This window comes from Rhinolophus sinicus, linkage group LG07 (genome assembly GCF_036562045.2).
Source record: "Rhinolophus sinicus isolate RSC01 linkage group LG07, ASM3656204v1, whole genome shotgun sequence".
Taxonomy (NCBI): Eukaryota; Metazoa; Chordata; class Mammalia; order Chiroptera; family Rhinolophidae; genus Rhinolophus; species Rhinolophus sinicus.
In genome coordinates this window covers 28,193,960-28,221,629 of record NC_133757.1, presented here as the reverse complement: position 1 = coordinate 28,221,629, position 27,670 = coordinate 28,193,960, and the positions used below count along the sequence as shown (strand labels likewise).

Below are 27,670 nucleotides of genomic sequence, written 5' to 3'. Positions count from 1 at the left end.
GTGCTCCATGTATAAAAATACTGGAAAGTCTCCTTCAGAGGGGCTGATTGTGGATCCATACAAGTCCAGAGCTATAACTAAACATGGTGAGCATGTATGTATTTTTATGGCTTTGTAAGAACAGCAACATTATAATAATAAAATGGTCAGGCTGCTATATTCAGAATTAGGGAAGAGGCAGAAGCAAGGAGAGACTCTGTTTTGATGACTTCACTTTAAGTTTAAACTATATAGTATAACTGACTATGGAAAATCCAGGGAATGGAAAAAAAATCATTGGGAAAAACACATGTGACCAAGTACACACTATACACATCTGGGATTAAAATATCATATAACACAGTTTAATTCGGATATCACTGGAATTGGTTCAAGTTACTGTCATTTCTAAAGAAAGTCTCAATTCATTTGTTATTATTAATAACACGAACTCAGATTTCATTGATGAACATATTTTCACCTATGAAACGTTTGCTTGGAAGAACTGAAGCACTCTTTAATAGCCTGGTTTGTCAATCTCAGAGAGTGGATAAAATTCACAGAAGTTAAATATTTTGGCCTGAAATTGTATTCCTTTTTTCTCCCCAAAGGCAGAATGAATTTGGATGACAGGGCAGAGCATGAGCCTCACTTGGTCTGCAGTTTTGTTAACTGCTGGGGCGTGAGCCCATTCAGATTCACATCTCTGCTTCTCAACAGGCCAACTAGTTCCTAACTCAGCCTGGTTTATTCCTATGCTTGAAGTTTTTCTTCTACTGCGCCTCCAGCATGGTTTTAAAATTCACAGTGGGAAGGATTGGTAAAGCTTGAGGCAGTGGTGAAAGAAACATGCTCAGTTGTTATTTAAACCTAAGAGAGGAAAGGCAAGAACTTCTTGAGCTGTGGGCATAGAAACTATATAAATTGGCAAAAAGAACTCTGGAAAGCGACTTTCCTGCGCCATGTGTGCAACCTAGCAGTCGGACAGCCTTGCAGGTTCTCCCATGACATCACCTGGATCTAGGTTTTTGACAGCCCTGTCTGCGATGGCTGAGAATGGGCCAGGCCTCACCAACGCCAAGGCATGGGATGGCTGACAACAGGTGAAGTGTGTTCCCGACTCAAGTAGGCAACCCCAGATCAAATTAGTTACAGAGGATAAGAGAGTGTGATTATTTCTGGCCGTGCTGCGTTATTTCTAATGAATTATCACTAAGCAGCCAGGTGGTCTAAAATGCCATTAACTGTTTCCAAACCTTGATTTCAGTGGCTGGGTCTTGAAGGGAGGGCTTACCCTTTCCTCTACTGTTGGATATTTAGTTGTTGATCCCCAATGTTTTTCTATTCGAAGAACTCTCCATTGTCCAGACCTGTCATTCTTTTCTTTAGCACAGGGTCTTAGAAGTGGAATTATTAGGTCAAGGTGTAGAACGTTTTTAAAGGCTCTTGATACATACCATAGAAATGTTCTCCAAAAAGGTTGTATCAATTTGTACTTCTAATGGTGGACTACAGTGGTACAACTTTCCAGTTGTACACCAGTGAAAGATACAGGTTTTGTGGTATCTCTTATTTTTCATTTTTGCCAGTTTTATAAGCAAAACTTGGTATTTCATAGTTTAAATGTGCATTTCTTTGATGTATATATATATATATACATATATATATATCAAGTGCTTTCTCTTGGTTTATCATTTAAATGTATCCATTTGTCTTCTTCTACTTGAGATTTCTTTAATGAGTTAAGAATACAACATACCTTTATTATATTTTTTTGCAAGCATTTTCCTGTCTTTGTCATTTGATGCTGTTTTTCTCAATTAGCACTTTTTCCTGAATAACACAAGTTAATTTTGGATAATTTGGGAAATAGAGAAAAGCACAACAAAGAAGTCCAAAGTTATCTGCAATTCTATCATCTAGAATAATTACTGACATTTGGTTCATGGTTTTCTAGGGTTGTTGTTTTTTCCTGGTTGTTTTTTCCCTGAATTGAGATCATGCTTACATGTTTTATAACCGCTTCTTCACCTAACTTTGTTAATTATAATTAAGTGGACTGTGTTTAGTTACACTATGGGATACTATATAAATATTAATGAACATCATAGTTTTGAAATGTTTATCATGTTTTTTTAATGTACAGAAAATTTCTATGTCCGTATGACAGAGAGATCTATGTTCTTCCCAATGATTGCTTCCATGGTCTTTAAATTTGTAGTTTTTGTCTACTTTCTGTGATTAACTTTATTTTTTAGCTTTCTAGGCTTTTAGTTACATTAAACTTTTCCTTTGGAATCATTTTTGTGTACATATTATGATTTGAATACCTGACTTGTTTTTTAAATACTCAATCTTTCTTAATAATATGTTTATTTCCTCAAATATATTTATAGTCCTTATGTAATTTCCTTAAGTAATACATTTTTTGGATAATCCTAGATGATTTCTAACCTCATTTTGTGTATTTTAAAGTCAGTTTTAGGCCTAAGGTAGCCATCTGTAAATCACTGAATGAGTACCACACTGTTTTAATTATATAAGCCATATAATGACATACTAATATCACATATAGCAAGTTCTCTCTCATTATAATTATCCAAATATTCCTTATTTTTCCTTGCTTATTTTTGCAAATTAAATTTTGAGACATTTTGTGCAAATCTCTAGAATCCACTGTTGATTCTGATTGGGATGATGGTAAATCTATATAATGATTCAGGAAGAATTAATGTTTACAGTATTTAGTCTTTCCATACTGGTATATTTCTTAATTTACTCAAATGTTTTTATATCTCTCAGTTAAGTTTTGTAATAGTGTTCATGTTAATCATATATTTCTCACTTTTTAAAAAATGTTTTATGTATTTGATTTAATCCAATTAATTTTTTAGCTGATTCTCCTGACGTTTCTAGGTAGAGAATTGTATTGTTCACAAATAAAGATTACTTCTCTTTTAAATCAGAAATTCTAGGACATTAATAACAAAGAATAAAGATAATAAATTTTAATTTTCCTGAATTTAATGGAAATGTTTTGCAAATTTACTAGTAAGTATGATGTTGGCTTAGAATAGTTTAAATCACTTTGAGGAAGTAGTTTGATATTTATAGATCTTTTTTTTTAATTTAAGGGAGTTGAATTTTATCAAATGCCAAAAAAATAATCTTTGAGCTGATTGTGTGCTTTTTTCACATTTGACCTAATGATATGTTAACAAATTTCCTGTAAAGCAAGTTTGCGATTTTGTTGTGGCAGTTTGTTATCATTTTGTTAATGAGTTATATAGTGCTAAAATAGAGATTAATCTAGAACATGTTTAGATTTTACTTTGGATTTTTTTTAAAAATAGCTATATTTTAGCCCCGGTCACCAAAGGGATATATTAAAATTAGCTTGCTGCGCCTGAGTATGCATAGGTTGAATTCCAGGAGACCCCCAGGACTTTTTTGAGAGTGACAGGGGCAGCTTCAGATGGAGTGAGGAACTGGAGACAATGTTTATGTGGGCGAGAGTAAGGAGAATAAAGTGCCCACCACAGATTGGTTAATTGAGGATTGTGCTCTTGGAGAAAGTATTACTGTTAATCATGGGTAGTCTGTAAGTTTGCTTATCCTGTGAGATGAAAATGGAATGCCTGTTTTCTTGTTTTTGTTTTTGTTTTGAACTGGGACACTCATTTCTTTGTGCTCCTCATAAGATAGGCAGGATTGGAACTCTACTCTTAGAGGGTTAGGCACCATCCTTGAGGATCCTAGACATGGAATGTGGATCTTTCTATGGAGTGATGGAATGTTAAGCAGCCAGGCAGCAAACCTAAAAGCCAAAGCTTGGGCTACATCATTACCTTAGAATCTAGGAGTAGTCAAATTCAATGTCAAGTCTTAGTTTAAGTGAAAGGTTTTTGTTTTGTTTTTTAAAGTGTTCCTAAGGCATATAGAAAGAAAGAGAGAAAGCAGTTACAAGACTTAAGAATATTAAAGGGCAAATACTTTAAATTTGTACCAGAGCCTATAAGCCTGAGAAACTGACCCAACGATTTAGCTACATGTGAATGTCTTTGTGGAGAAATTGAGAATCTGAGCCTAGGATGTAAGGAGGTGGTTGGTTGTCTTTTCACCTTTGCTTTCTTCACACCCTTGCTACTTACATGTTGTCCCTCATTCCCTGTTTTCCCTTTTGTTCTATAATTTTGTTTTTTCCCACTTCTTTTCTTATGGATAGTCAGTAGTCATACATACTTTCAGCAGTCATTTTGAGTCACTCCTGTAGGTCAGGCTATGCTGGCTGATAGGGGACGCTGGTGAGTATAAGGTTTCCAGGCGGGAATTCCCGCCCATTCTCAGGAATTTCATCTCGCTTTCCCGTTCCCAAATCCGGAGAAAAGTTGGTCGGGAAATGGGGAAAATCAGCTCCTTGAACCCAGGTAGTTGGTAGTATCGGCTGTCACTTTGTGGAAACGATTTGTCATGGAGAACAGAAAACAGTTTATATCTCAGGATTCGGGAATGGGAAAGTGAAAAAATTCCTGAGAATGGGCAGGAATTCCTGCTTGGAAATCCTAGGTGAGTAAGACCCGCACAGTTACTGCCCACCTGAGCTTACCTAAGCCAGACGATAATGCAGGTGAGAACCTAATAATTTCTGTAATTTGTGAAACAAGATGTGACTCTCCCCTTTCTCAATATTTCAGACATTTATTTATCTATCGAAGGGTAGTATCAAACACCATGAATGAGGAATCATTCATAAGTTGTAAAATCTGACAATATTTTGGTGAAGGGGCTTGGTTAAAACTCCATGACTTGGCTCATGGGAGAGAGGCTTCTAATTGCTACTCCTTAGTGTTTTCTCTAGTATAACATTTTCATCCTTGTTTCGTCGTTTCTGAAGACATTTCTTTTCAACTTGAAGAATCTGGAAACAAGGGCTGCTGGGACTGAAGGCAGCACATTCCAAGGAATAGACTAGAATGCACAGGAGAGGCAGCAAATGCTCACCTTGTGACTGGCTCTATTCAGGGCAGAGGCTCAGGGGAACACCTGGGACAGTGCCCAGGACATTGTTTGCTGTTGTGCTGAGGAGGGCATTCAGGTTCATCTGGAGGAACTAGTTCACGTCAATGCTCTGCTACTGATTGATGGCTTTAGTACACTTTGTGAAATTAGTACTACTGGTGGGTTCTGTAAAGAGTATGTGGGCTGCGTTCCTTCTTCATTTTATACACAGGATTTGCCATGAAAGATCTTTCTGTCCAGCTAGGGAGACAACGCACAAATACCTGAAATTTTCGCTGTCCTTACCGAGAAACCTCTGAATCCTGGGCCAGCTGTTGCGTGGCTTGAGTCCAGGAGAGGGAGCTCTGGGCTGGAGTTTTCCGGTGCAGAGTAATGCCTTGACCCAGGTAGGGTATGGCTTGATGGAAAGGTGTTTTTACCCGGGAAGAAGTGAAGCAACCTTAGAAGGCTCACAGGAGAGCATTTGTTGGCCAGGTGGACAGGGTCTCCTTTGAAGCTCTCTCTTTCCTTGTTCACCCCACCTATACCTATGTTGGGGTTCCTTAGAGTTTCAACTCCATCTCCATGAGTTGAGTTTAACCTTTACATCAGTGATTGCAAAGCTCTCTGCAGCCTTCTCCTCACTCTTGAACTCCAGCTGGATATCTATCTTCCTGTGAGACATCTCCCCAAAACTAGTGTCTGAAGTAGAACTCGGTCTTTTCTCAAACCTGTTTCTCCCATGTTCCCTATTGCAGTGAAAAGAACCTTTTTTGACCCACTTGCCAATACCAGAAACCTCAACTCTCTGAGGCCACCCCCATGGAGTCCATGATTTCTTAGCTCTGGGGGCTTCTCCTTCCCAGTGCTCCCCACACTCTGCTACCTTCCATTTTAATGTCTGTATTTCCCAATAAAGCATATGCTCCATGAAGCCAGGGGCAGGGACTTTTGTTGGTGTTCACTTCTATTATCTTCAGCCCCAGTACAATATTGAGGCTGTGACAAAGGTGCTCAGTAAATGCATGTTGATTGTGTGAGTAGAGCTTCCTGTCCATTCTACCTCCTAAATATCTCTTTAGTCAGACAGACCCTGGTTTTAAATCCAGCTTTGCTGTTTACTAGCTGGATAACTTTATTAAGCTTTTTTTTTTTTTTTTAATTTATTTTGAGATCATCTTTGATGTACAGATTAAGTTATTTTTAATCTCACTATGCATCAGTTTCAGAATCATGAAATTGACATAATTATAGTACTTACCTCATAGATTTGTGGCAAGGATTAAATGAAATAAAGCCTGTAAAACGTTATTACTGTGTTTGATACAAGGTATAGTCTCTACTGTTACAAAGGCAGGTTTGAAGCTGAAATGTGGAAGGCTCTCGAAGCAGATTAAGAGGTGTGTGTTTATCTTCCAGAAGGTGAAGACCCATGGAAGTTTCCAACAATGTGGTGGAAAAACCATGAGCTGTGGAATCAACAGACATGGTTTCAAATAAAAACTCTACCACTTCATAGCTATGAGGCTTTCCATAGTTACCTAACCATTCTCAACTTCAGTTTAAAAACCTCTAAAATTAGGATAATACCTTGTACGAGGAATTGTTGTAAGGTATATATGAAGAATGTCTGACACTAATTTTCTTTCTAAGTTACTTTCTTTTCTCCAGTGATAAGCTCTGGATTCCCTTGAAAAGAGATCTGTCGTCCAGAGGCTTGTCTTTGGCTCAGCCCACTTTATTTAACATTTTTATCAAATACTTGGATGAAGGCATAAAAGCTTATTTTCTAAATTTGCAGATGACTCCAAGTTGGGAGGATAACAATACAGTAGGTGATGGAATGGAGGCTCCAAATGACCTCAACAGGTTGGAATGTTGGGCCTTCACCAAATGGGAAGTCAGGCATCTAGCAGGTGGATCAGTGACGTCAGGGGCAAGGAGACCATTCAGAAGGACATTCCACTAGTCCAGGTGACAAATGGAAAGGATCTGAACTGGGGTGGTGTCAATGGCAACAAAGGGGAGTTAACAGTTGGGAAGAACTTTTAGAGAAATCATTAGTACATGACAACTAGTTGGGTGGGTGTGTGGATAAAGGGGCCTATTGATGACTGGGAAGTTTCCTTTCTGGGTTCCTGGGAAAAAGGAGGTACCAGTTAATAGGAAGAAGGAAGTTAGGTGGAAGAATTGAATTAGGGAGAGGAGGGAGGACAGGACTCTAGTTTTCTACATGAGGTGTTGGCTCTACCCAACAGGAAGTTGGAAAGTCAGTGGTAGCTCGTGGGAGAGGCTGTGTCTGGAAAGAGGCATTTGGGAGTTATCCACAGAGAGGTGATAGTTGAAACCGTGGGTGGGAGGGGATGGGATGGCCAAGGAGTGGCCACGCTATTCAGAATCATTAGCATTGTTGGCTCTAACTTGAGATAAGGAGGATCAACAAACCTTTGCCCAAGTGGGAATAGTTCCACTACCTTCCTTTGCTTGTTAACTCATTAAAGCAAAGTTCTACAGGATGAAAAATATAATAATTTCAGGTTTTGAAAAAATTATATTTTCAATTTTTAATTATATAATACATCAACACATTCTTGATTGTAAAGAAGATAAACACTGCAGATAAAATAAAAGCCCCTATTAATCCCTGTCCAATTCTTTCTGTTTTAGAAGTAAGCATTGTTACTAGTTTGGTGGATATGCTTACAAACTTTTTTTCTATGTATTTATATAATTATACACACGTACATCAAGTGTGTGTTTTGTTTTATATAAGTGAGCTCATAATATGTTTGGTTCTTTATTTTTATTTTAAAAAATGAAACAGTCTGTTCTGGAACTCTTTCCAGGTAAATTTATCTACTTCTAAGTCATAAAAAAAAAAAAAAAAAAAAAGGTTTCCTGGCTATGATTGTCCCATGTCTTATTTAATCATTCCCTTATTGATGGAATATACCTTGTTTTCAACTTTTGCATCTGTCTGTCCTACAGGTATTTATTGCTTGCAGTGTGCAGGAGACTGCCCAGCAGAAACTAGGATGTGTTAGTAAATGGTAAGCCAGGGGCAAGCTGTCAGGGGCAATGAGAAGCACCTAAGGGAGAGGGCAGCTAGGAAATGCTACTCGTTAAAGTTGCCATGTTCTGTGATTGCTGAGGGGAAGGAGACCGTGTTCATTGTGAGGCTGTAGAAGTGGACGAGAGCGGCGGAACTATTTGTCTAGGTTTTGCAGGGTGGAAACAGGGGGGGGAATTGAGGTGTCCTCTACTACTGCCCCTTAGTGCCCTAGTCCCATCCCCTCCTAGAGGTCAACTATGGATATGCCATTGATCTTATTACAGGGAATTTCTGTGTCACGCTCTGCCACTTGCTGTGTGCAACCTGGCCAGGACCCTCTCAGTGCCATTAAGCTGGAGGAGCTGGAAATAGTGGGGAGAAAGGAAAAAAGTGAGTGTATGCTAATGAGATGGGGACTTTTACCTCCATCCCCAGGTTCAAACCAAAATTGGAGTGATTGATTTGCGGAGGGATGGGTTGGGTCTGAGAATACATAAATATATATATATATTTTCCTGGCTATGATTGTACCATGTCTTAGGAGGATATATATATATATATATATATATATATATATATATATATATTTGTTTTACAAATATCATCAAAATGAATATATAAAGTTTAAATTTCCCATTTTTGAGAAAACTCGCTGAGGGGCCTCACCTTTGTCATAAATAATTTCGTTGCCTTCTGTTTGGATGGTGTCATGCAGGGAGTCACGCGGGGTCTCTGGTCCCGCACCCCGCATAAGAACACAGGATATGGCGAGGCCAAAAAGGAACACGCATGGAGCCATAGGTAGGGGAGTCATACCACTATAGTCTTGCTGGCCGCTGGGTTGGAGACACAGGAGGCAGGAGCCGCACGATCCGCAATCCACACTCCGCCACACTACGCGCTTGCCAGCCACCATCTTCTTGCTAGCCCCCATTTTCTGCTAGCGTAGCCACAGCAGTTATATTAGAGGCCAATGGCTCACTGGTTACAGCTGACGGCCAACTAGCCACAGCTGATGGCCATCCAATCACAGTTGATGGCCATTTACTACCCGAGTGAGCACCTTTCCACCTGAGGCCAAGAGCCTGGAAACTGCACTCCTGGCTCTGTCACCACAGATAGTCTTCTTGGAAGCCCCTGAAAATATATCGCCCTGTGAGAAAATGTGCATTGTTCCCTTTTCTTTTGAGTGCATGGAATTGAGGCAGCTCCAGCCTAAGGATAGCCGAGAAAGGAAAGTAAAGGAAGGGGAGCTTTCTTCTGCACTTGCTTTATCGCAGCCCAACTTTTCTCTCTCTCTCTCTCTCTCTCTCTCTCTCTCTCTCTCTCTCTCTCTCTCTCTCTCTCTCATTTTCCTACCTTTGATGTTGGAGATCATAGCATGCCTCATAAACAAACTTGTAGCATAAGGATTTTATGTAAAAACCAGGGCCCCAGTTTGCTTTCTGCTCTTTTCTGCTGCCTTGACTCAAGGCTCAGAGGAGCTTCTGCTTTGAGCTCAAATGCAGGGAGTTAGCACTGGTTCTTTCTCCTCTTCCCTCTGTTCAGCATGGACTCAGCAGCTGTGCACCCTGTCCAGCGGTTAGGAAGCTGCACCGTCCCAGGGCGAGCCTGCTCAATGCAGGTGTCACAGGCAATGCTGAATCAACGACATGCGCAGGCCGTGCCCTCTGGCATTTGTGACAAGGCTGGCTGGGAAATTTCTTCCCTTACTATTTCTCTCTAGTTCCCCAAGCCTAGTCCTTCACAACTCCCTGTTTGGAGCACAGTGAAGTCTGGGCCATCCTTGTCTTTTCACCTGTTTGTACTCCCAGCCACCGCTAGACTGGCCTTCTGGGCTGGTAGACCAATGAGTGGGCTCCTCTCCACAGGCCTCCACAGGAATGAGTCTGAAACAGCTCTGATCTGCTGCCTGCTGGAGAGTGGCTGATACCCACTTCTCTTCGTACATCTCCCAGGCCACTTTGCCCCCTCTCGCCCCCACCCGTCCCCTAGCACACTGGATACTCCAGCAATAAATCCCAATGCTTTCACTACTCAGGGCTTTCTAAACCCAATGGCTGGTATTTCCATTCTGTGCCTTACTTTGGGCTGCTCACTCTTCCCAGCCCTCTTTCCTCTGTACTTTCTATTCAGTCTGGGTGTGTTGTTTGGGAGACCCTGCTCGCTGCGCCATTTTTCAGGCGGGGCGGCCTGCGGGGTCTCTGCTCCCGCTCCCCACACAAGAACGCAAGATATGATGAAGCCAAAAAGGAACACCCACGGAGCCATGGATAGGGGAGTCATACCACTGTAGTCTCACTGGAGGCTGGGCCCACTGGACGCGCGACCTGCTATCCGCTCCTCCGTCAACTAACCGACGACTCTCCTCCACTCTTCTCGACTCTGTTCCTCTACTCTCTTCCGCTCTCCTCGGCTCTCCTTGGCAATCCTCCGTAGCCGCAGCAGTTATACCAGTGGCCTATCGGCTAACCGGCTACAGCTGACGGCCAATTAGCCACAGCCGACGGCCATTCACCACCCGAGCCAGTACCCCTTCACGTGAGGCCGAGAGCCTGTAAACTACTTTCTGGGGTTCTGTCCCCACAGGGTGTCAGTCTAGAGCACCTTCCCTGACTTCCCCCAGGCTAGATTCACCGCATTGACTGAGTTTTCAATTTAGTACTAGCTGTGTCTCCCACGCCACCATGAGTCTGTCACCTGTCTCTCTGGGGCTGAGCCCAGACCTGGAATATACAGGTCATGCTTGTTAACACGTTGCGTACGGATCACGAGAATCTTCAAGAGGGATTTAAACCCCGCCATACGCAACGTGTTAACCCAGCTGACCCCAGGGCAGGGAGTATCTTTGTGGTTCTTCTAGGTTTGCTCTCTTGGTAGATCCCTGACTTTCTAAGTAGCGTATTGTTATTTGAGTCCCGTTTTCGAGAAAACTCACTGAGGGGCCTCACCTTGTCATAAATAATTTAGTTGCATTCTGCTTGGATGGTGTGGGGATAGAGTCCCAGAGAGCAGTTTCCAGGCTCTCGGCCTCACATGGAAATGTGCTAGCTCGGGTAGTAGATGGCCGTCACCTGTGGCTAATTGACCATCAGCTGTAATCAGTTAGCCAGTTAGCCACTGATATAACTGCCGCGGCTGCACTGGTTGGTAAGTTGAGTCGAGTTGTCCAGTCGAGCCGGTCGGTTGGCAGACAGAGAAGTGGGCAGCAGGTTGCAGGTCGTGTGACTCCAGCCTCCCAGTGAGACTATAGTGGTATGACTCCCCTACCTACGGCTCCGTGGGTGTTCCTTTTTGGCCTAGCCATTTCCTGCGTTCTTGTGTGGGGAGCAGGACCAGAGATCCTGCAGGCCACCTCGCATGACAAATGGCGCAGCGAACAGGGTCTCCCGCATGACAGATGGTCTGCAGGGTTGAGCATCATCATTTTAGATTCCAGACAAGTCTGTGGAGAAGTGAGGAGGGGCCACACCACTGTGCGAAGGTCACAGAGGGGTCCCTCAAGGCCCCCAGGGCTTCCTGAACTGCCTTTGCCTACCCTGTGTGGAGTCTTCCCTTTTACAGAGCACATTGGCACACCTGAGCTCATTTGACCTTTTATACAAATCACCTTGGGAAGTGAAAAGAGCTGATTAGACACAGTGAAACAGATAAGGCTGATTCATTTATTTAATCTACAAATATTTATTGAGTTCCTAGTATGTCTGCAGCAAGGCCTTGGGAAGATGGCAGTGAACAAAACCAGCACATTCCCAGCTGTCAGGGATTCTGGTTCTAGTCAGGGGAGGCCAACGAGTAACTAATGTACAAATAAATGTAATTTCCAATGGTGGTAAATTCTCAGAAAACAGGCAGGGTAATATCACAGAAAGTGATGGGTAGGAAGGAAGGAGAGGCTGTTTTAGAGCAGGCAAAGCCTTTTTGAAGAGATGGCATATGAGCTGAAATCCGAAAGGTAAGAAGGAACGGACCAGGTTACACCTGAGGGAAGGGGGGTGACTTGCTGAAAAGTCCAGGGTGGAGCTGGCACTGGAGCTCCGAAGAAGGCTCTTTCCCCGGCGTCCCTTGGGCTCCTCTCTTCCCTCTCCACCATGTTCACAGACACCCATGAGGCTATCAGGGATAAGCTGTGGTCAGGCAGGGATCAGGTGTGTTTAAGTGTGCTGGGAACTCGCACGTAGCCAGCCGGAAGCGGAAGAGAGGCCACCTAAGGTTCAACTTTGCTTCACTTTGTCTCAGTTGTCCCTTTCCCAAGGGATCCCTTAGGACGAAACCTCACCTTTTTCCACATGTGCGAGAGAGTATGTCAGAGACACCTTCCCCAAGGCAGCTAAGAGGTTAGCATCTTGCTATTTGTTTTATTGTGGTAAAATATACATGACTTTACCATTTTAACCATTTTTAAGTGTATACGTTGTTCAGTGGTATTACATACATTCACATGGTTGTGCAACCATCACCACCATCCATCTCCAGAACATTTTCATCATCCCAAACTGACACTGAGCACATTCAACAAGTCCTTGCCACTTTTTAAAAAGCCCTGTTGGATCATGGGCAATGGGAAAATGAATACCGTTTTATAAAAGCCTCTCCCACTGATGGGTAGAGTTTCCGTCTGGTCAGTGGAAGGCCTCTCTGTTGATTCTGAAGACAATTGGTATCCGAGTCACCTGGTTGGGGGCAGGGGAGGACTATTAAAAATGTAGATCTCCCCTCCCCTTCCTGAATCAATCTCTTGGGCTCGCACTCAAGCAGGTGTATTTTACCAAGTCTCCCACGTGATTCTGATGCTGATGGAAATGTGAGAATCACTAGTTCCAGCCTCACGGGAAGAATGTTAGGGCAAAAAAGGCTTGTCATGAGGAGATAGCTGCCTGGAATTGAGTATCTGCTCCACCAGTGGCTAGGTGACTGACTATGGGCAAACTGCTTCATCTCTTTAAACCTGTTTTCTTTCCGACACTGGGAATGTGATTACAGTAAGTACCTCACCACAGTTGCTGTGAAATTGAATAAGATGATGCAGACGAGGTGCTCAAGTCGGAACCTTGCACGGACGATCTCAGGTTTCGATGTAGCTCAGAGGTGGTGAAAGGACCCAAGAGACTGCTTTACAGTGGTTATGTTTTCTTAGTTATGGGTAAAGTGAATCAAACTTTAGTATCTCAGAAGGACTTTAGCTGCCATCCCACGGCAGGAAAGCAACCAAGGTTATTATTCAGGATAGAAAAAAAATTATATATGCCTGCAGCAACTGAGAAGATACAATGTTTTTATTGAAAAATCTTTTCAGAGATGGATTCACATGGAGAAGTTCCTGAAAGGAATGGTTAGGTGATTAGTAGGAAAGCATGTAGTACTCAGCTGTGGGAAATAATAAAGGAAATGAGGCTCTGGCACATGTCCCGGATACTTACCACCTCCCCACTTGGGAACAAGGGCAGTTAAGGTTGTCTAAAGAATGTTCTGGATAGTTGGTGCGGCAATCGTTTGAAAGAAAGGCTCACAGCCACTGGTCAGAAAAGCTTTCTGAACAGAATGTGGCTCTGCAGAAAGGGAGGTGGAGGGGCCTTGGGAGTGATGAACAGAACACAGAAGTGGGGGTTGGAAACCTGGGAAAAAAGTTATAACAGAACCAGGACTTACGGGATTATCTTACCTTGTCTTTTCTACTTTTTACTTCTCAGCCTTTACTCAAAATTTCTACAGTAAATGTGTATTACTTTTGTACTCAGAAAAAAATAACAGATGTTGTTTGTTAAACAGTGTAGAATGTGGAACAGCCCTCTTATCAAAGTTTGTTTTTTTTATCCCTAGCACTCATAAAAATCACAACTGATACTTGAAATAATGACGTAAGGATACTAAAACTCGAGTACACCTACCATATTTGCTATGCTTACCAAGTATAGCACTACCTGTGCGTGTGCATAGTACATTTGCTGAGGCGCTCACAGCAGCCAGGTCCTGAGATTGGCCATGTCGTGGCTCCTTGCCTCTGCCTGCACATCTCGTGGGCTCCCTGAGGACCCCTCCCCTCCACCTTCTGTCAGAGGCTGAGGAATGGCTTGAAGCCTGCTAGTTCAGGTCAGACCAGCCCTACTTGCTTCAGTATGTGGACTCAGCAAACAGCTCTGTACTGTTTTTTGCCCTGAAAAAGTAGCAAAAATGCCAAGGTATTGGCTACAGACTCAACAAATTTAAACAACAACACAACACTTCCCAAAACTTGTTTGCTTCATTATTTTTTCAATCAGGTAAAAAATATGAATAATATTGCTTCTCTCCCATTGGATGATGACTTCTCAGTAGTAGTAAATCAGAAGCACAGCTAAAATGGACTTTGAGTTTTAACAAAGTAATCTATTTGCATTTTTAACTCTACCGAAAACAAGGCGTTAGAATGACATCAACTGTTTGAGTCAGCTGTTGGCTTGGGCTGCCACCCAGAATTTGATGTCGTTGTGGGCACCCACGAAGAACAGGAAGAATTTCTTTTTTTTTTTTTAATTGGGAATATTGGGGAACAGTGTGTTTTTCCAGGGCCCATCAGCTCCAAGTCAAGTCATTGTCTTTCAGTCTTGCTGTAGAGGGTGCAGCTCAGCTCCGAGTCCAGTCGCCGTTTCCAATCTTAGTTGCAGGGGGTACAGCCCACCATCCCATGCGGGAATTGAACCGGCAACCTTGTTATAAGCTCACGTACTAACCAACTGAACCATCCAGCCGCCCCGAGGAAGAATTTTTTAAACTTGTTGTCCAGAGGACCTCTGAAGAACCTCACTAATGATGGTGTTAAATATAATGTAAATATAAAACAAGAAAATGGCTGGAAATGGCCATCTTATGCATTAACTATGTGGATTTAAAATGCTTTCCATCTGCTAGGGCTTTGTGGGGAAACCTCTATGAAGCTGGAGAGTTATTTAGTCTGGAAAATGTTTCACTTGATGTGATGATGAAACGTAGGCTAGGTATCAGATGTGGGGACCCAGGTAGAAGGGAGTACAGAAAGCACAGCCATGAAGAAAAGTTTGCAGGAGCTGAATCATATTTTGATTAAATCTGGATCATTTTACTGAGAGACTGTAATGTGAGAATGTGTTAGGGTGGTAGAGTGGTTCTATTATGTTTAGCTCATCCAGAGTGAGTTAGTTTTCATCACATGTATTTTTAATTCTTTGGAAAGACAATTACATTCATTGGTGAATGACTTGTAAAATATCACTTTGATAAAGACATTTAGTGAATAGGTGTGTTGATATTGCCTAACTATTAATTAATTAAAAGTTGCTTGTAACATGAGCTATAGGTATGCTAGCTAAATGGTGGTAGTTGGCTGTTTGGGGAAGGCCATTATATATATTTTTTTAAATTTTATTTTATTAAATTTATTGGGGTGACAATTGTTAGTAAAATTACATAGATTTCAGGTGTACAATTCTGTATTACATCATCTATAAATCCCATTGTGTGTTCATCACCCAGAGTCAGTTCTCCTTCCATCACCATATATTCGATCTCCCTTACCCTCATCTCCCACCCCCCACCCCCCACCCCCATTATATTTTTGATGCATGGGATGGATAATACAGGGACTTCAAGGAAGCCATTCTGGGTCCTTCCCACTTTTCCCCTCCATTGCAAGGCTTCTAAAGTGGGCTGCCTTGACCTGGTCTGAGAACTTTCCAGCACCTGTCAGGGATGGTTTTGTTGCGATTATGCTTAGCAAGGGCAGAGGAGTCTTAACATGCCAGCCAACTCATGACCTTCCATCCCAGCTCCAAGAAACAGCCAAGACTCGCTTTCTCCTGTATTTGCTCCCTGGCATCACTTCCCAGGGCAGAGTCCTCTTTTACAGACCACAACATTCTCTGGGAAGTCTTTGCTGATGACTTGAGACCATGCTAGCTTCTGCCATCTTTATCTTCCTTCTTTATCTGTTACACAATTAGTACAAACACCGTTGAATGATTCCCCCACTTTTTAGCTGCCTGTACTATATAATTTCACATTTTATGATATTAACTCAGATCCTTAGCTTTTTTTTTTTTTTTTTTTAATGGGTCTGTAGTCACAAATGATTTCCCTGTAGACAGGGATTGTGTCTTTCTCTTCGTGTGAAGTCATGTGGTACCTTGGCACATGTGCTAAGCACCCAGTAAACTTGTAAAACTTAGAAAATCACTTAGGTGCATGCACTGGATGATACAGGAAAATTATCACATACTAGCACACAAATAGTATTCTACACAAATATTTATTGAGTCTTTATCGTTATTGTACTGGAAGGTGATTTAAAAGAAATGAACATGGGCCTATATCAGGAAGTAATTTGTGATGACTCAGGAGAAGTTTTTATAATGATAAGAATAAAAGGTACTGTTTTTTGAGGGATAACTGCTTCGTAGGATTATTATGAGGATTACATGAGAAACTATTAGTTCCCCCCATTTTACAGATGTGGAAACTAAGCCTTAGCAAAGTTAAATGAATTGTGTAAGGTCAGCCTATTAAATGGCAGAGGTGGGATCCAAGTTGAGATTAATTGATTCCACTATCCTGGTGCTGTGTGTTCATCAGAAATGATGGCTACTCTATTGGATAGCACAGATTTAGAACTTCAAATAAATGGAATCATTCAGTGTCTGGCTTCTTTCACACAACCTAATGTTTCTGAGATTCATCCATATTTATTACATAATCAGGAGACTATTTTCTTTTATTACTAAGCAGTATTCTATTGTATGAATATACCACATGTTATTTATTCATCTGTTGATAGACTTTGGAGTTGTTTCCAGTTTGGGTCTTTTATGAATAATGCTGATATAGAAATTTGCATACAAGTCCATTTGTGGGTGTATGCTTTTACTTTACTTCTCTGAGTGGAATTTTTGGGTAATATGGTAAGTGTATGAATATGTTTTACGTTGTAAGAAGCTGCCAAAACATTTTCCAAAGTGGCTGTGTCATTTTACACTCCCACCACAATATTCCAGTTGCTCCACATTCTTACCAACTTTGCGATGGCCAGTCATTTTAATTTTTTAAATTAAAATTTATTGGGGTGACAATGGTTAGTAAAGTTACATAGGTTTCAAGTGTACAATTCTGTAATAAATCATCTATATATCACACTGAGTTCACCACTCAGAGTCAGTTCTTCCATCACCATATATTTGACTCTGTTTACCCTCTTCTACCACCCTTCTCCCCACTTACCAGTCATTTTAATTTTAGCCATTCTAGTAAAAATGAAGTACTATCTCATTGCGATTTTAATTGGTATTTTTATGATGACCAACGATGTTGAACATCTTTTCATGATCCTGTAGGTCATTTGTATTTCTCTTTTATAAAGTGCTTATTCAAACATTTGTCCATTAAAAAGAATAAGGTTGTTTGTCTTATTATGGAATTTTAATCGTTCTTTATATATTCCTGATGCAAATAGGAAATAATCTTATAACAATACACTCCCATTTCCCCTTTCTTGATCTTTGTGCTATTATTGTCATACAGTTTACTTCTACATTTGTTAGAACCCCTAGGATATATTGTTTTTGTTTTAAATGGTCAATTCTCTTAAGTGATTTAAAAAGTAAGAAAAATTGTATTTACCCACCTATTTAGCATTTTCCATACTCTATTCCTTTGCATAGATACAGATTTCTATCTGTTGTCATTTTCCTTCCGCTTAAAGGAGTTCCTTTACCATTTCTTTTAAGCAGGTTTACTAGTAATAAACCCTTCTAGTTTTTGTATATATAAAAAGTCTTTATTTCATTTTTGTTTTCAGAAGACATTTTTGCTGGGTATAGAATTCTAAATTGGCACAATTTTTTCTGTCAGTATCTTAAAGATTTAGTCCCCTCTCTTCTGGCTTGCATTATTTCTCATGAGAAGCCTGCTATCATCTTTATCTTTTCCCCCTCTACTTAATGTGTCTTCTTTCTTTAGCTTCCTTCGCCTCACTGAACTCTCACTTTTTCTCTTTTAGTAATGCACACTGTTCAGTTCTACCTGAGTTACACAGCCCTCCCCTGTAACCTAAAAACTCTCAAGCTGTCAGCTAGGACATTTATAGGGCTCACCTCAGTTACTTTTATTTTTTCAGGGATCACTGTTCTGTGTTGCCAGTTGTTCAATATCTGAAAACCATTTCATTATTTTTTTCCCAGTTGTTTAAGGCAGGAGGATAAATCTAGTCCTTGTTGTGCCATTTTGTCTGGAAACAAACTTCTGAAATATTAAATCAGAAAAAGACATTAAAATTAACTTAGTTTTTAATTGAATATCTTTAAAATTTTAAAAAAGTTTTCCAATTACATTTAACATAAATATTATATTAGTTTCAGGTGTACAGCACAGTGATTATACATTTATATAATTTACGAAGTGATCACCCCCAATAATTCTAGTACCCATCTGATATCATCTATAGTTATTACAATATTATTGACTATATTCCCTATGCTGCTCTTTACATCCCCATGACTGTAAAACTAACTTCTGATTGCAAAACTCTTCCCTTAAAATTAGTTCATATTTTGCATTAATTTAAAATTATGAGCTCATTTAAAAAATTTAACGTCACAGTGTTTGACATTATTCCTTTTTTTTAACAGGAGATATTCAAACTGGATTTTTAAGTCATTCTAAATCAGTGATGGATCAGAAGTTGCAGAATGCAATCCCGAATAAAAGTCTTCAAAACAATTGCTTTAAATAACAGGGGAAAGAAAATTGATCTACCACCTTAAAACCCTGATCTAGAAAAACATATTGCACATAACAGTAAGTTATAACTGGAGAAATTTGTTTGGCCCTTTATTCACCTGAATGAAAGGAACTATCACTTTGTTTCTCAGAGGAATTGTATATTTGAGATTATTTTAATAACCAGTCATTTTATTGAAATCTTGACATGATCACCAGAGAGGAGAAACAGAGCAGTAGCTAAAACCTGTGTGTTGGTCAAGATGACTTCTGAAGAAATGACAGCTTCTGTTCTCATTCCTGTGACTCAGAGAAAAGTGGTATCTTCTCAGTCAGCTATAGATGAAAATAGTGAAAAGATCTCGGACACCAGTGTTCCAAAGGCATATACTGTCAGGCACAGTGGGCAGACTTCACATACCATCTCAAAACCAAACAAACTTAAAGAAGAATCTTCTGGAAGCAATTTGCCCAAGATTCTCTCAATAGCAAGGGAGAAAATAATGAGTGATGAGAACAGTAATGAAAAGTTCTGGGAGAAAAGCACGCCAGATTCTGTCGAAAACCTTAACATTAACTGCAACAACATATTGGAAAACCATCAGCGTGGCCTTCCGCAGAGCCAGTTTTATGAAACATGCGATTCTGTCACACAGGAAGGCCTGTGTTTGGAAACTGGAATCCCTTCTTCACTGGAAAGAAAGGTGTTCCCTGGAATTCAACTGGAAATAGACAGACCTCCTATGAGCATTAGTCCCTTAGGAAATCAATCGGCGATCTTAGAGTCGGGCAGGGCACACCCTGACAGCAACATGGCGGTATTTCATTTTCATTATGAACTTGACAGACGAATGTCAGACACTTTCTGTACCCTGTCAGATAACTTGATTTTGGATGATTGTGGAAACTGTGTATCGCTGTCTGGTGTTGGTGGGGAGCAAAAGAAAAATTATATGGCATATACTTGTAAGTTGATGGAATTGGCAAAAAACTGTGATAATGAGAATGGCCAGCTGCAGTGTGATCACTGTGACACCTTGAATGAAAAATACTTGTGCTGCGACGGTTCCTGCCAAAAGGCCAACGTGGTATGCTCAAGTGACAGCTTTTGCAGGGAGGATTTTACTGATAGTCCATCTGCCAAGACCTTTCTGAGCCATTTTGAGGACTTCCCTGATAATTGTGAAGATGTAGAAGATTTTTTTAAAAGTAAAAAGGAGCGGTCCACTTTGTTAGTGAGGAGATTTTGTAAAAATGACAGGGAAGTTAAGAAATCTGTGTATACAGGGACGAGGGCCATTGTGAGAACTCTGCCTTCTGGTCACATTGGGCTGGAAGCTTGGAGTTACATTGATCGGAAGAGAAGTGGTCTCGTATTGCCTTGTGGGAGAGTAACGGGACGGCTGTCAACAGTGGTGATTCAGCAAGATGGGAGCCGGTGTCTGTCAGAAGCCCAGTGGTATCTGGTAAGAGTTAAAGTTTCTTTTGATCATTTCTTTAAGCTTGATCTTTTAAAATCCAAATTGTCTTCATTCATGGAAAATTTTAAGTTCTGTCAAATTACGATTCATAGGGAAAACATTTGAAGTTGTTGGAAACTAGTAGACCTAACAGATGTTCCAATTGATGACTATTAAGATTGAATTAACTCTGCAATAATATAAGTAACAAAATACACATATATGTATGTCATCAGGAGTGGAGAAATTACAGAAATTCCCTGGTTACTGTGTGTGGAATTACAAGACAGAAACTCCTGGAAGTGGGAAAACTCCATCAACTGATTATCTGTTGTTTCTTTGCAGATATACACCTATGTCTTCTTTTACTGTGTTTTTAGGTTGCAAAGCCTAAAGGAACTTAAAATCTGGTTTCTTCAACATTTTCCAACCAGTGTTTTCAGTTTCTTCCCTCTTGACCTTTTTTGTGCCATGGACCCCCCGCCCCCTTTGGCAATTTGGTGAGGGCTATGGACTCAGAAGAATGCTTTTAAAATGCATTAAATGTAATACAAAGCATTGTAAAGGCTACAGATCCCATGGGTATACATTTATCAATGTATTTTTTGAAATTATGACATAGCAGGGTAGGTACTTCTTTATTAACATGCTAAACAGTGGCACCTGGTGACATGCTATCATCAAAGTAGTGATGAACCTGACTAGGGAATGATTTGTCTGAGACTTTCCCAGTTTTAGCTCTGCAAGTCCTGCATCCTGGGAAATCCCTCAGTCTTTGGCAAACCAGGGCAGTTGGTCACACTAAATGTAAATACTATTTTACGTTCTCTACCATGACTGTAATATATGGAAATATCTGATTTCTGTTGATGATAAGATTACAGATATTGTTGCTGCTACTGGGCAGTCAAGGTGGTGTCAGCTATCCACGTGCTCCCCAGCTCTTCTGACTGAATTCTGAATTCTGTCCACACAGGGAGAAAGGAGTTCAGCACAGCAAGCTGTCATCCCACTTAAAAATGCAGCAATTGTTAAATTCACGTATACCTGAAGTTGAACATTAAGAACACAACAGAAATTTAACTATAGCAAAGTGAGTGGAAGTAGATTGCTTGAGAACCGATATCAGTTCCCACACACATGTATCCAGGCATGAGGGTTATGAATCTGGTGTAAATTGCAGGATAATGTTTGGCATGCCTGTACTTATTCCTCCAATTTTTGGAGTTCTGCCTCTTCTCCTTCTAAGAGTGTTCACGGGTCCCTAGCTCAAATCTGCCCTTTTCTGTCAGTCAGAGGCCCTGGGATGGGTAATTTCTAATGAGAAGAACCAAAAAGATGATGCAAATCTTTGTAGTGCCTGGAGGCTGAGAGAGATTGCCACACCTTGGTCGGATTGAACTCCAGGAATTTGTCTCTCTTCTCTGACTGGGTTTCCAGGAGGCTGTGGGCATTTCTATTAATCCTTAACATGAAGCTGGGGGATGGGCTGACTGTCCTCCTGTCCTTTCTTAGAGGAGATTTCTGAAAGAGACTTTTTTGAATGTCCATACCATGGCAGGAATGAATCAGTATTTACTAGAATATGGTATTGTCTCTGTATTTCGTTTTTCAGTTTCTAGTTGGGTGGGAATCCTTCTCAAAAGTTGCGTGGATGAATTATAGCCACTTTCCCCCAGCTCCTGTAAATTGCTTCCTTCGGCTAAAAAATACAGGCTCTAATGCTGTGCTCCTGTTCCAATTTTCTGATTATTTCACATGTGTCCCTCCTGGTTCACCAGTCAGATTGTAAATTTATTAAGGGCAAAAGATGGCTCTACCTTTTCTCTGCTCTCCGTAATGCAAGCATCAAAGTATATAGAAAACGGGATAATGTCACGCTTACAAACACGGTCTCAAGTCAGTCGGCAGTGGCTGGTGAAGAGTGAGTGGCCCTATTCTCCCTCTGGCCACTTATTACATGCTTTGTCACGAACCTGGCCCCACCTTCTGTTCTTTGGTAGCTTCTCATATAGGGAAGTTTACAGCAGAAGGAATTTGAATGTATGTCCCCCCATGTATGATACGGTAGTTTGAACAATCCCTCCCACACATTTAAAGAACGTGTCACTTGTCCAGTTAGTTTCTTTGCCTCCCATTAATTGTTTTTTTCTTGTGTGCCTTCATCAAAATGACCCAATTAATTTATATTTGCACAGCTGTGCAGAGGAGCACGGACTTGAATGGGAGACATTAATGAGGATTAATGCTGGCTGACTAACCATATCGGTATCCTCCTCCCTCTGCTTGTAAAAAATTAAAACCTTACTCCTTATCCAGTTACAGCCACACTCCCTCTCTCCTGCTTTCAATTTATTGACTCAAAAACACAGCATATTTTGGCAAGTAGCTAAAGCCTCCAGGTTAAAGATTGCTTAAGGGTGTTTCTCCTTTTTTTAAAAAAAATCCTCTCCCTGCCTGAATTTTGGGGACTTCAGGTACCTAGAGTTATTCTGAATACAAAGTATAAGAAGTTGCTGCCTCTGCTGGAATCATGCCCGTAACCTGAGTTCCGTGTGTACTGAATGGTGGAACGTGGAGGAAACGAGGGTGGCCAGGGCAGAAAGTCCACCAACTCCTGTAATTATTGCTTAATTTCTTTCCCAGCTTTGATCCTCAAGAGGATGTGATGTACAAGAGTATGTCCAGCAATGGGAAAAAAAACGAAGTTGCATATTTTTGAAATCAGGCTAGAAAATCTTGAAATTAAAAAGGAAAGTAAAAATCAGCTTCTGTGTTGCTAGTTCCTTTTCTGCTTTCTTCCTTCTAAGACGTGTCTTTCTTCACTTCTACTCTCTAGCAGAGAAAATTAACCTTAAGAGGCAATGAAATTTTTTTGAGTATTTAGCGTAACTACCTTTGTTGATATATATATGTATCCTCGATTCTGTATTTTCTCTGTTATGTCTAACAGGGCCATCCAGTAATAAATTCATTTTCTAAATTGTAACTTTTACGGGTGATCAAATGTCCATTGAGCCCTGCTGTTCAATGTTGTAATAGATGGCTGTTGAAATAGCAACATGTCTTGTTTTCTTGTCTGGAAATTTGGTCTCCCTGCAGCTTGGGTACAATCTGGACCTTGAAAGAATGAAAAGCTCACAGGCTGCACAGGCTAAGCAGGACGCCTGTGCTTGGTGACATGCCAGGCCGCCTCTTCCATGACTAAGGGTTATGTCAGGTTCATGACATGGGTACAGGATGATGCTGGCCTCTTCCTGCTGAGCACAGTGAAAGGGAATCCAGCCCCTGGCCAGTCCCTGTACAGTTTAGTCACGTCTAGTGCATCAGTGGAAAATGTGACGGGCTGTCAGAGGCCAGCTCTGTGATAACTGGACAACTTTCCCTTATTAGCTGCATTGGGACAGTTTAGGGTAAATGTACTTCCACACCTCTGTAGTGACACCAGCTCTTTGCCTAGGATTTGTTAAAAAACTGGAATGAAAAAACTGACCCTAGACTTTAGTTTTAAAGGTAAATGTGTCCATGGCCACTGTTATTCTCATGGTAGCCTTGGGGCAGTATCAGCATTAGGATTTTTTTTCCTTTCCGTTTCCCCAGATGTCCTGCATACTGGGAATTAGCAGTTGGCGAGGCTCCAGTACTGGAAGTGGGCCATGGTTAGTTAGAATGTGGTTTGCAAAGAATCAGAACCCACATTCTGGGCAAGGAAAGGAGAATAGATGGAGCCCTGATCTAATCCTCACCCTGCACTTTTACACGGGGGAGACTCAGGCTGCCCCTAGAAGGGCCTCCCCGTACTGATGAGTGATGAAGAGTGTCCCTCTCTCCTTGATTCTCTCCTCCTTCAGTGCTGATTCCAGTACAGCCATCCCCTGGGGGCTTAGAGGCCCCCAGTACAGAGTTTCTTCTCTGGTGACCAAATGACTCAGCATTCAAGGATTGGAACATCATTGAGGGTGTGTGTGTGTGTGGGGGGGTGACCATCCTCTGACCCCTCCATAACTAAACTAACCTATGGCTCAGGCAGGGCCTTCCCTGAAAAGCTGTTCTCAGACAGAGGTGCTGGGACCATTCTCTGGCCGTGAAGAGCCCCAGGACAGCAAAACGGTGCCCTGTCCAGTGGTGTTGCTCTAGCAGCTGGACACATTCCGAGCCTCAGACTAAATATGGATCCTGCAGAGCTCAGGCATCCAAGTTCCTAACCCCAACACTGGGCCCTTGCACCCCAGCCCCTCCCCTCTCATTTAAGCCATTACCCCCAAATCCTCAGAAAGAAATCAGCAGAAAACCACTTCAGTCTTTAGCAGTACAAAGATACAGTCGTCTTTCAAGGGTAAAGAAAGCTTCTTTGAAACCCTTGGAGGGAAGGAGAAATGCTTTGATTTCTTCTTTTTTAACAGCTTTATTGAGATATAGTTCATATACCATACAATTCACATATTTAGAGTATACAATTCAGTGGGTTTGGGTATATTCACAGATATGTGCAACCATTACCACAATTGTAGAACATTTTTATCACCTCAAAAAGAAACCCATACCCTTTAGCTGTCACCCTCAATTCTCCCCATCCCTTCTCTCCTCCGCCAGCCACTAGCATTCACTAATCTATTCTCTGTCTCTAGATTTCCCTAGTCTGGACTTTTATATGAATGGAATCAGATAGGATGAGGTCTTTTGTGACTGGCTTATTTCATTTAGCATAATGTTTTCCAGGTTTAAGTTTCATTTCTATTGTAGTATGTATTAGTACTTTGTTACTTTTTACTATATTCCATTGTATGAAGATACCACGTTTTATGTATTCATTCATTAGGCATTGGACACTGGGTTGTTTCCACTTTTGGCTCTTACAAATCATGCTACTATGAACATTCATGTACAAGTTTTTATGTGGACATATGTTTTCATTTCTCTTGGGTAAATATCTAGGAGTGGAATTGCTGGGTTACATAACTGTGTTTAACCTTTTGAGGAACTTCCAGACTGTGTTTCAAAGCAGCTGCACCTTTTTACATTCCCACCAGCAGTGTGTGAGGGTTCCAATTGCTCCACATTCTGGCCAGCATTTCTTAGTGTCTGTCTTTTTGCTTATAGCCATCCTAGTGGGTGTAACGTGATATCTCATTATAGTTTTTATTTGCATTTTTCTGATGGCTAATGAAGTTGAGCATCTTTTCATGTGTTTATTGGCCATTTGTATATCTTTGGAGGACTGCCTTTTCAAATCCTTTGCCCATTTTTTTTTTAAATTAAAGTTTGTTGGATGACAAAGGTTAGTAAAGTTACTTAGGTTTCAGGTGTACAATTCTTTGCCCATTAAAAAATCTTTTTTAATTATTGAATTCTTTATATATTCTGAATGTAAGTTTATTTGCAATATATATCTATACATAGGTGTAGATATAGGTATAATGAATGAAAGTCATGAGAGTGGAAAAGAAGGTTTACAAACTTAATGCACAATGAAACTTAAACATTTTCTTTGGACGTTGATCTCATTCTCAGTCTTTCTCACACTACCCCACCAGCAACAACTTCCAAGTAAGATTTTTGATCTTCCTTATCTCCTAAATTCTCTCCAAACTCCAATCTGCAGAGTTTTCCCTCCTCTTGTGCCTAAGCTATATATTATATAGGTTGTTTTTCTTTCCAAATTCTGTGCCCCAGAGCCCTGGCTGGGAGCCAGATTGTCATCTGCAAACTTGTGCATCGCAGGGAAGCCGTCCGAGGCAGCGAAGGTTGACAAGGTGGTGAGCCCATCACTGTAATGTGCCCCATTGTGCACAGGTAGGAGCAAAGCCAAGCCTAGGGTGAGACAGGTGAGGTTTCTCGGGTGACAGATTTAAGGAGGCACTCACCCTTGGGGTCTCGCAACTGCCAACCCTCTACTTAGGAGTGAGTGTCTCCTTCAGTCATGAGCTGCAGGCAGCTAACTTTTCTCACCGTCGTCCCAGCTGTGGATGCGAGGGTCTAAGGGGATATGTGGTTTAGAAATGTTCAGGAATGGCCTTGATTGAATCCCCATATATCTTAATGCAGATATTCTTAAATTATAAGCTAAGAATGTTTCTTTGTTTTTAAAGGCTCAAAAAAAAGAAGAACAATATTTCATGACTTGTGGTAATTATATGAATTTCAAATTTCAGCGTTCCCAAAATGAAGATTATTGGAACGTAGCCACACTCATTCCTTTATGTGTTTTCTATACTTGCTTTCGCTCTGTAACAGGTGAGTTGAGTACCTGCTAGTGAGACCCTATGGCCTGCAAAGACTAAAGTATTTGTTATCTGGTCCTTTACAGTATAAGTTTACTCACCCCTAGTTTAGAACACAGCTCTCTGCCTGGCTAATTCCTACCCATCCTTCAGTCCTGAACTTGGATTTCACATCCCCTCCATGACCTTCCCTCAGCCCCTCCCCCTACCATGGACCCCAGTGAAGAGTTTCTCTGACAATTCGTGCTTAAGGCATATTTCTTGAGTGACTCCCTGAATTATAAATGAAGAAAGGTGCTTTCTACTCGTTGCCGATGTCTCCTTCTCTGCTTCCCCAGACCAAGTGTAGCAGGCTTGTTAGCCATCCTTCCCCTGACTGTCAGAGCTTGGAACCAGTTCCTTTGTGTAATAGCTAGGACAGAATCAGAATTTTCCATTGATATTCAAAAGGGTCTTGAAGTTCTGTGAACCCAGAGATCCATGCCTGTCACCTCCACAGACTTGGTCTAAAAGGCAAAGATGGGATGGATATGTTTGGACCTCCTTATCCCTAGGCCCCATTTCAAATGGCTATAAAAACCCTTGGGAAAGTTTCCAAACGTTTGCCTCTATAAGAGGGCACCTGAGACTGCTGTGATCTGCAATGGCCAGGGAGGGAAGAAGCCCCCTCCTCTCAAGATCCTGGAGCTCTGCCCCTGCCCTTCAGAACCCCCAGTTCTTAACAGGCAGGGATTTCCACCATGGACCAGAGGGAATCTTGCTCCTCTCTCTCAGCGGTGGTCAGGAATGGTGATGGTGGTACAGGGTAGGGGGAGCATGCTGGGTTTGTTAGGATGATCATTCCTGGAGTTTGGGAGGTGTTTGGCCTGTTCCTTCAAACCGTCTGACCCCCCAATACTCTCATTAATACACCTGAGGCAGCACCGCCCCCAGCACTACCACCACCAAGTACCCGTTCCAGCTCTGCCATTAACTGCTGTGTGACCTTAAGCAAGTCATGTTAGGACTTGAGATTTTAGTTCCTTTGGGTATAAAAGAAAGTGAGGACAAACATGTGTTCATTGCCTGCTCTGTGTCAGACACTGTGTATATAATTTGCATATATTAAGTTAGTAAATTATATTTTACACATTTCCTCTTAACTCTAAAAGCACAGCAGTCTGTGACTTCCTGATTTAAACCTTGACTCTGGGTTTTGGGTTGAGTGAATATTCTACTTCCCTTGGCAGTGCGTCCTG

The 27,670-nt window shown here is 41.2% G+C and overlaps 1 protein-coding gene across 4 annotated transcripts in view; it reads left to right on the top strand.

The window, feature by feature from the left end:
• Nucleotides 1–27,670, top strand: part of PLCE1 (phospholipase C epsilon 1) — a 290,018-nt gene that overhangs the window by 6,616 nt on the left and 255,732 nt on the right. For 3 of the 4 annotated variants that reach the window (XM_019739811.2, XM_019739801.2, XM_019739784.2), the window contains exon 2: nt 18,661–20,217. In XM_019739811.2, the coding sequence (XP_019595370.2) occupies nt 19,015–20,217 (1,203 nt within the window). In that variant the 5' untranslated portion in view covers nt 18,661–19,014. Of the gene's footprint in view, nt 1–7,965; nt 8,028–18,660; nt 20,218–27,670 lie in introns of all 4 variants that reach the window. The other variant, XM_019739792.2, reaches the window with a different exon arrangement.